At 35.4% G+C, this 10,453-nt stretch overlaps 1 protein-coding gene across 1 annotated transcript; it reads left to right on the forward strand.

Annotated features, from left to right (window-relative positions):
* Positions 1-541: 541 nt before the first annotated feature.
* Positions 542-5,038, forward strand: LOC115991772. Its single transcript, XM_031115675.1, has 5 exons — positions 542-1,071; positions 1,176-1,393; positions 1,682-1,810; positions 4,515-4,646; positions 4,737-5,038. Exons 1-5 carry the CDS (start codon positions 735-737, stop codon positions 4,848-4,850), a joined length of 930 nt encoding a protein of 309 aa, XP_030971535.1. The 5' UTR covers positions 542-734; the 3' UTR covers positions 4,851-5,038.
* The last annotated feature ends 5,415 nt before the right edge of the window (positions 5,039-10,453 follow it).

Genomic DNA, 10,453 nt, shown 5'->3' on the forward strand with positions numbered 1-10,453 from the left:
ATCTCTTTCTCTATCTCTCAATCCTCCACAGATCAAACCTGAAAGATCTTCAACTTCTCTCTTTCCCAATTTTCTCCAAACCCAAACCCTAACCTTCTCTGATTTGGGTTTGAAAAGCATCAATGTCTCTCTCTACACCCGATTCTCTCCAAACCCCAACTCTTACTCTCTCTCTGATCTGGGTCTAAAAAGGATGCGTGTATGGTGTCAGGATCTCTGGTGAGCTAAGGTTTTTTCTTTGTTTTTGCTGATGGGTTTGAGTTTAGTATGCTAGAAGTGGAGGTTGAGAGAGTTTGAACTTTGAAATTTGAGAGAGAGAGTTTGAACAGCTAGTGAGAGTTAAGAGTTTAACTTGAGTTTTTTTTGTTCAGTTGAGTTAAACTCCAGTTAAGTGCGTTGACCTCCAGTTAAGTGTGGTGTTAACATTTTAAATGACTTGTCCAGTTTTTGAGCATGGATCATTTTGGACAAAATCCCCACCGTGTACTGGAGCCTCTCCATTTCAAAGGAAATGGAGAGGATCCGTATCAGGTATAATAGAGGGTGTGGGTGTGTTATAAACGAGTGGCCTACCTTTCAAATCTAATTTGTGCGTTTTGTCATTTTCTCCTCTCTTCGGATCGGATCTTCTCAACCTCAGAGTATCTCTCTCTCCATAAACAAAAAGAAATACAAAAAAGAAGCCATGATTATGTCCTTTTTACTCCAAGAAGAAGACACAGGTAGGGGTAGGCATGGTGGGCATGGCCAACGCACTAACACTCTCATTCTCTTCTTCTAGCTCTCTTAATCTTATTCTTTGGCCTCACCACCACCTTTCAATACCTAATTGGAGTTGGAGATACAAACGCACTCCTACTATGGCCATGGCCATGGCCAAAGTGGTCCCAGCCGTAATTGTGGGCAGCGGACGAGTGGGAATGGCATTGCAGGAAATGGGCAACGGTCAGGATTTGGTGGTGAAGAGAGGACAGTCCGTGCCTCTTGATTTCGAGGGACCCATCTTCGTCTGCACTAGGAATGATGATCTTGACGCCGTTCTTCAAGCCACTCCTCCCTCCAGATGGAACGGTAGCTAATAACTTAATTTCAATTATAATATATATATATATATATTTTTTTTTTGCCATTCAATCTCAATCTCAATCTCAATCTCAAATCAAAATGTAGCGCAGATTTGGTATTTTTCCAGAATGGAATGCTGGAGCCATGGCTTAATAGTAAAGGTCTAAGTGATGCGGAGCAAGTGTTAGCCTATTTTGCAGTTTCAAAGCTTGGAGAAACCCCTGTGGATGGAAAGACTGATACCAATCCTGAAGGACTAACTGCGGCTTATGGCAAGTGGGCCCCTGCTGTTGCTGCAAGGTTGCATGCTGCTGCCCTTTCTTGCAAGGTAACACCAAACCCAACTATCCTTTTTCAGTTTCACCCATAAATTAATTTTTTAATGTTTTAACATCACACACACTCGCTCAAATACTGTTCCCCAATTAAATTCAGACACCTCGTTGCATTGACCAATGAAAATGCAAATATTGTTAGGACCTTTAAATTCTATGCAACTATGTGTCTGGATTTAGTTGAGTAACCTGACGTACTGCATCTACATCTATGCTACTGTACATATTGCCTGACAGGATTTAATACAAGCTTGTGTAATGTGTAATGTAACTTAAGCTAGGTTCTGGACAAGGAAGCGTTTCAAAAGCAGATGTTAGAAAAGCTGATATGGATATCAGCATTCATGCTTGTGGGAGCTCGTCATCAAGGGGCCACTGTTGGTGTTGTGGAGAAGGAGTACCGCTCTGAAGTATGCTACCTTTGTGAATAACATTTTTCCCCCTCTAAGTTCCACTGCAAATTAATTAGTGTTGTCTATCAGACTTTTGGGCTGAAAATATGAGAAATGAAGTTAGACTAAATTAGCTGCATATCATTTTTATTTGCAACTATTACTAGATTTTGGAGCTTCATAAAGAATATGTTGGAATGTGGGCTTTGGATTCTGATTTCTTGCTTTATCTACTTCTTCCTATGCCTCTCTATCCCTTACAGCTGCAGGCGGTGAACTAGGGTTTTGCCCTGATCTGCCATTAATTTATTTTTTAAACATAATTCCTTATTTTCTTTGTTTTTTCAGTGACCTCTTTGTTCAATTGTGTGCCCTCTTCTTTCTTAGACTGTAGTATCTAAGCTCAACTATTTAATGATATGAGAAAAATATACAAACACCTACTGTGGTGTGTCCTTAAAACATGAAACCTTAGTTTTGAATGTAATACAACCCCCTTTTGTTATTGTTTTATGTATAAACCATTAAACATCTCTTTATATGAATTGTAAGTTGCTCATGTGACAACATATGTCCATATTTAGTGCTGCATTTTCACATAAAACAATACCACAAGATTGTTTGTTTTGTTTTGGTTTTTTTTTAAGTGTTACATAATTAACGATTTACCCTTAAGACAACTAAATGAGGATTAAGTGTTACACACTTACACTCAAAACCTCAAGTGGGCTCCATGTTTTTAGGGAAATCACAAAAGGTTTGTATATCTATCCCTAATATCTTATTAAAAAAGAGACGCATATGGGGAGTCAAGACTCATTGTATTTATTATCTTTAAAATGATTTGATATAATTAATTCATATCAGCTTATGATCATATGAGGCATCACTTAGCAAATTGTGTAATCACATAACTTGATTACAAAAGTAGACAAAACCCTGATCTCAAACTCTTTCTTGAATAATTTATGTATAACATCTAGGTCTTTGCTTTGTTTGCAATGACTGACATTATATGTCTTGCAAGAAGCAGTATTTCTTTAAACATATATTTGATCCAATTGTTGACTTTAGCATTCACTGGGCAGTAAAATGATTGTTTTGGTGAGGCCAAAGTTGAATAGAATTAATCATTTTCATTAGAAATGCGTACGAGAATTGTGTGCTCAATCACCATTAATTAACTCTATTCCAAATAAACCATAATGGTTGCTTTCATTTGCCAGTTTTGTTTTTCACATTTCTATATAAGCCTTCTTGGTTACTGGGAAGATGACCTTCTGAACGCTAAATATAGGTTTGTGGAAGAATTTATTAGTCCTATTTTATAAACAAGACTTCTTAGTGGTATCAGGGGGTTGAGTTCAGTGGAAATTGGGCTTTCTGTTTAGTTCATCTAATTCATTCCATTTTCAACAATCTTGATGGATTTAGGTTGCATAGTTTAAGAACTTAATTTCCCCCCTTGCCAAGGAGTAGGGATTGAATCAGGTTTTCTAGTTTTCCTCCAACTAGGTTGATATTGTTTGGAATGGGCTTATTTGCTGCTTCTCTTCCCAGTGATATGATCAATTTTGAAATACCCTAAATTGTGTGGAGTTGATTGGATTGGATTGGATTGTTTGAGTGTGTGTTGTGCGGGCATGTGCTGAGTCCTATATTTGCTGTGTATTATGTGGATCTTGGGTTTATAAGTGATTACGAGTAGTCATTGTAACTAAAGTAGTCAAGATTGAAATCCTACATAGGATCGATGAGAGGATTAGTTGATTGGATCGAATCGTAAGAATTTACTTTTCATAAAAATATTTAATGAGAAATCATCAGTAATGATAATATATGTTAAAGATAAGGAAAAAAGAAAAAGAAAAAAGAGAAAAGAAAAGGAAATGTGACACAAATTACGCTTAAAAGGTACTAACTACTTAATACAACTTGATCGCTAGGGTTGGAGAATCCTAATCTCACCATAGAAAGATATAATTACAAATAATTGTAATAACTCTAATGGGTGTCGATTCCGTTGCTTAGATGCTATATGAACGATCCTATACCGATCCAAATTGATTCTTTGGGGTAGGATCGTAGGGATTCTATAGAGTAAGATTGGTGGATTTTGCACTCCATCATTTAGGATTGGGATCCCAAGTCAATCCTACCCTATGAAATATTCTACACCAATTTGGATTGTTTTTATGGGGTAGAATCCTAGGATCTTAGGAGTCTAAGATCCAAGATCGAGATTCTAATAGCCATGTCTGTAATTTGACTAATCTTTTTAGGGTGTAAGCATAGATATGGCTAGTGATTTCCTCGGGGCAGGTCGCTCAGGGGCACTGCAGCACGTGTACCCCTAACGACTACGTTAAGAATTTAAGTAGGGGAGATTTTAATAACTTGACTGGTCTTTTTGGGGGTATTTAACAAGATTACAATATCGTTTAGGAAGGAAAAAGAAAATCCTGAATTGTAATATGTATGGTGCTTTTTCACCCTGAATCTATCACATTAAACAGTATACTTGAAAGGATCTCTCATGTCAATTGCACCAAAGTTGGTCAATGAATGGAATATAATGAATTTAATCTGCTTTGAGTTTGAGGTACTGTGTGAAATTGAGCATGGAATATATAGCCTTGTGGAAGAATGCCAAGTTCAAATTGGTTATGGGTTGAGAACCAGAATTAGCTCAATACTTAACAATCATCATTTATGCTTTTAGGTCTCTAGCCTTATAGTAGAACTCGCTTCTGCAGCAGCTGCCGAGAAAGGTTTAGTATTTGATGAGGCTATGGAGGATAGATTATGTGCATACTCCCGAGCTGTTGCCCATTTTCCTACGGCAATTAAAGAGGTAAAAGATACAATTTACAGATATTATTAATATGTCTGATTCATGAACTTAAATCTGTTTCTCATTGTTAAGTTTTCTTGATGCCTGTAGTTCAAATGGAGGAATGGTTGGTTCTACTCGCTCTCAGAGAAGGCAATTGCACAAGGAAAACCTGATCCATGTTGCCTTCATACAGCGTGGTTGAAAGAATTGAAAATTGTCTAGAAAATGGAACTCTGAATGTTACATTGGATACCCACGCTTATAGTTCTCTTGTAATGGTCGTTGGTGCTTTTTTGATACTTGTTATGAACGAGGTACGTTCCACACGGGAATTTTCTGATTTATAATGCTATTGTTTAAAGAAAAAGATTCAAATAAAAAGAGAAAAAACAAAGAAAATTAACAAGAGATGAATTATGGGTTACTGTGGTTCTCATGTCATTCACGTACAAGAATTTTGATGGCAATTTTGCCTTGCTCCACTTGACCCATCCCATCCATGCTTCGCTCCATGCTGGCTTCCCCTGCCCTGCAAAGGTGGTGGGATGGGGATGGGACAAGATTTTAGACTTGTACCACGGGATGGGGTTACACTTTTTAGACCCAACCTACTCCGCCTTGTCCCGTCCTGCTTCGTCCTATATTAATAAGGGTTAAATTGTAAATTTTTCATATCCTAAAACTCTACTATTTAAACAAATATATCATCAACTTATTTTATTCTACTCAATGTGACTCTACATCTTTTTCTCTCCAGCAAAATTAGAAATAAGGTACCAATTTTTACGTTTTCTTTTGCCTTTATTAGAAACAAATTTATCTACTATTGAATCATTAATTCCATTCAACGTCTTTCTCAACATAGTTTTCAGCATAAACATAATAGAATGTTTTCTATTTTTATGAGTTACGAGTTTGAATGTTTGTGTTTGTGTCATTGTGCGTGGCTATTATGAGGTACAAGTCTAAATGTTTGTGTAGTTATTTCTATCATGAACAAATTGGTACAACATAATAGCTTGTCCTATGAGGTATATACATATTAGAAAAAATAAAGAAAAAAGGACTTCCAGATTAGTTTCTAGAAAGAGATAAAGATGTTATAAAAAAAATAATAAAGACAGAAAAAAGATGTTATAAAAAAATTAGAGACAGAAAAATACATTAGGTATTATTAAAAAATAAACAAAATATTGTCATGAAAGTTAACTCACTATACCTATTGGTGTGTTTGGTTTTGTATCCTGAAGTATTTCTAATGGGATAAATTTATTTGTAATTTCAAGTATATTTTTATTAATGAAACAGATAATTTTATTTTAAAAAATTGTAATAGTTGTAGGACAAATTAACAAGAAATAGAGTTTTGCGAGGCTTTGTAGGGCCCTAAGGGGCACGGATGGGGCAAAAAGAATTTCTCAGTCATGCAGGGCGGGGATGGGCAAGACAAAACCATGTAAGACGGGGGCGAAGATCCCATCTTTCAACCTTGCCCCACCATATTGCCATCCCTATATGAGATGGTTAAATTGCGGCAAGTGTGAGAGCTAATCCACATTGACAATAATAGGACCGCAACAAGCAAATGAAGTATGCAGGGGAGGTGTAACCGAAAAAGAAAGCATAGTTTATACAAAACTTTTTTTTTTCTTTTTAAAAAAACTTATTTGGAATTACAAACTCAAATTGTATTATTTCTCCAACTACTAAAAAATATATAAAGCCCATCAAATAGCAGGCAATTATGAGATGCAACATGCAAGGGGATTCTAGCATTTTACTCTTATTTTTAAAAAAATTTTGCAATGTGCCCCTATTTTGAAACTATATAGGTAAATGCTCCTGTTTCGATACTCGATTACCTTAAAATCAAGTTTCAATGAAATACTCGATTTGTACAAAATCGAGTTATGCCCGATCAAACTCAAAAGAAAAAAAAAAAAAAAAAAAAAAAAAAAAAAAAATTGCATGGAACTCAAGTTCCATTAAAACCGCCACTATAGGACAATCAAAATGTAGCTATAGGTTATGCTCAAGTTCCATGCAATTTATTTTTAGTTTGATCAGCTATAGCGGCATTCAGGAACACCTATAGTGGCATTTTGGGACTCGAGTTTCATGCAATTTTTAATTTTAATTTTAATTTTAATTTTAATTTTAATTTTTTTTTTTTTTTATTATTTTTTTTAAGTTTGAATGTGTATAACTCGATTTTGTACAAATCGAGTATTTCATTATTTCATTGAAACTCAATTTTAAGGTAATCGAGTATCGAAATAGGGGCATAAATCTAGATAGTTTGGAAACAAGGGCATATTGCCAAATATTTTAAAAAATAGGGGTAAAAAGCTAGAATCCCCCAACGTGCAATTGGTTAGTTATAGATCTAAAACTAAATACTCTTGAAAATATAAGATCTACCTTATTCCATCCAGGAGATCTAATCCTTGTGAAAAAGAAAGTAATTTTTGAAGAATATTCAAATCTAATATTTTAATGATAAAAATAATGAAGGCATGGAGAAAAGAAATTTGAATATGGTTTTTGAAAGGATGACTGAATTTTTATAGATAATTCTATATTTGATTTTAGGTATTGAAAACAAGGAATTTTATGAGGAAATTCCAAATCTGGTTTTATGCATTGAAAACAAGGAATTTTATGAGAAAATTCCAGATCTGGTTTTATGTTTAATAGAATGAATGAGATTTAGGATAAAATTTCAGATTTGGTTTCATGTTTAAAAGGATGAATGAGATTTAGGATAAAATTTCAGATCTGGTTTTATGTATTGAGAAAGCAAAGGAATTTTTATAGAAAATCCCATGTCTGGTTTTTGGTGTTAAAAAAACAAAATAAGAAGTTTTTTAATCATGTAAAAATTAAATCTGATGATGCACAAAATCTTCAATCAGTCAAGTGTCCATGTGTGCAACGATTGGAGGTTCTGAAGAACAAAAGGTGAAGAACGTACAGAGAGCACTAGTAAGGTTCTGGCCAAAGAACATCTGAAAGTTAAATCAATATTTGAACGATCTCCAATAACTCTAAAGTATGAGAGCTAGGAAATTCATATACCTTGGAGAAGAGGAGGCTTGGTGCTTATATAGTGATATAGAGCTGACCAGGTGTAGACACCTTATTTTGTAACTGAATAGTAAACTTTAGTCCCCAGCCCAATGATGAGCTCAACATGTCTACAAAGTAGGGGTGTCCAAGGGTTGGTCCGAGTCGGGTTTTTACCCAACTCGTAACCGAACAGCTTACATTGGGTGGACGGTTGAACGACCCACCGCCACCCATAGACAACCTCAAGTTGAGTTAGATCGGTCTCTAGTGGACAACAGTCGGGTCAGTTAGCCTTGGAACTAAGTTACAACCATTGGGTCTTTTTCATATCGTAGCTTAAAACCACCACATCAAGCCCAGATTTGAGCGAAAACTTCATCTCATCACCAGATCTAAAAATAAAAATAAATAAAATAAATAAATAAAAAACTAGATCTCCACCATATCTAACCAAAAACTACCAAATCTTCACCATAATATCGCTAATTCTAAACGGATCTAGGTAAATCTGGCCTTCTGTCATGGGTTTTCTCAGTCAAATCAGGTTCATCGGGTTTTGGAGAATAAAACCCGCTATCCGACTTGCCTAAGTCAGTTTTTGGTGGCAGAGACCCGTCGTTGACCGTCATTGGTGTCGAGTCAGCTTGGGCGGTTTGGTAGGTGGGTCAGTCTCTAGGTTTCGGTGGACAACCCTACTACAAAGGGTAATTGAAGTTATTTTGATAGTTTGGAAATAATCACAACTCAAAAGTGCTTAAATCGCTTTGAAAATGATGCAGAAAATGACATTTTCTCATTGTTTGGACCATAACTTTTGATTCAAAAAGAATATTTTAGTTAGGTTTGTTTCATTGGAAAGTAGACATACCGGGCTTCAATTTGAACATAAATTTGGTTTAATTTGGATTTAAATTGAGTGAGTTATGACCGTTTGAATTTGGGCCAACTGCATAGTCAAAATTAGGATTTTGGGGAAGCATTTGTACGCATGCCCCGAACATGCGTACGTAGACTCATTCCCAAGCCTTCATAACTTGAGTTTTGGGCCCTAAATCATCATTCTTTGATGGGGCTCAGCCCTCAGACCCTTAGGAACGTCCAAAATCCTCTAAATGAGTCTAGAAACCCTAGTTTAGGAATATAAATACAACTTTATGCCTCCAAAATCAAACCCTAGCTAGAGAAGATGACTTTTTCACTAAACTCTTCCAAGAACATCTTCTCACTTTGAATCTTCTGATATCATAGCAGCTAGCATGTTTTTAAGTCTTTCAAAATCTCTTTCTAGTGGTCTTAAGGTAGAATCTATCTATCTCATTCCAAGAAACGTTTTTTAAAGATTCTTTCTAAAGCTTTTCAAGAACATCTTTTTTTCATTTTGAGTTGTGATTACCTATAACCTATTGAATCCTATGATTTCCTTGATATCTCATTGAATCTTGTTGTGTAGGCACTAAGGAGCCGGTTAAATATCAACTTAGTTATGTTCCATAAGCAAAATGAGTCTCTTTCCATGGCTCTTCCTTAATTTGGGTTTTTATAACTTGTATTCTTGTTATTCTATCTTTGATTTATATGTTATGCATGCTTAGAAGTTTTTATTTATTTTTTATTTTTTATTGAATATATTGTGTTATTTTCTGTCCTAGTTGAAGAGTTAAATGATTGGATATATTGATGAACATGTTTTGATGTGTTAAATGTTTTTCTTGATTGTTGTTAGATCCAATGCATGTTTAGGAACAGATTTTTTTTTTTTTTTTTTTTTTTTTTTTTATTTCTTCGTTTTGTTGATCTTTGATATATATGTTGTTATTTTAGGGTTTGTAGTTTATATATTAAAAGCATGCTAGGTTTTGTTTGATTGTCATTTTGTTACTACTTTAAAACTATGTTTCTAAATGTGTATGTATGCTCATGCTTCATGCGTGCGTATGCATTCTTCATGTATGAGCACACATACTCATGCCTAGAAATCCAAATTTAGGATTCTTATTTGTTTTGCTTTGTTTCAATCCTTTGTTTAGGTCTTATTAACATGTTTAGCTTTAAAGTCAGTAGAATAATTAGTTTTACTTGTTTAATTGTTAGATTAATGATATGGATGAGTATTGGACATATGCCATGTTTGGATGTTAGATGCATGTATGCAGTTAGACTAACCTATTAGAGGACTCTTTGATAGGATTAGGATTTGGAACACAATGAGTGGAGGTTGACCTACGGATTGGGTGGGGTTGGGTGTTTAACACCTTCTCATCCCTATATCTAAACTCTGAACACATGCTCTAGTAAAGATTAGTCATTCCACAAGGGCGTCATTCATATGGTTCCTAGACCTAATCTAGGTGACAACTCCATTTACACCTTCTGCCTAGTCCACCCTAGACTGAGGCATACTTTCCACGAGGAACTCACTCATTACAGGCGCTTGTGTCCATAGTGGCATCTCTACTAGGGATAAAGAAGTTTGACTACAATGTGTTCCATTTCCTAAATTTAACAAAGGCTTTTTTAATATGGTTTTGCACTCACTTTCACTTGGTTCTTTTTCCTTTTGCCATGGTTGGAGATGAGTGGGAAAATGGAGGCTCCATTCGGGCCAGGACTTTCCAAAGTTCATCGCACCAACTCAATTCGTGCCATTGCCTATGATAGGCTTTGAGTACGTTAAAGATTTGCCCACCAATCCGTATGGGGTCCATTTAGGCCGAAGGTTGGAATCATTACCTAGTTGTTTAACCTAAAAGAAAAAG

This window comes from Quercus lobata, chromosome 5 (assembly GCF_001633185.2).
Source record: "Quercus lobata isolate SW786 chromosome 5, ValleyOak3.0 Primary Assembly, whole genome shotgun sequence".
NCBI lineage: Eukaryota > Viridiplantae > Streptophyta > Magnoliopsida > Fagales > Fagaceae > Quercus > Quercus lobata.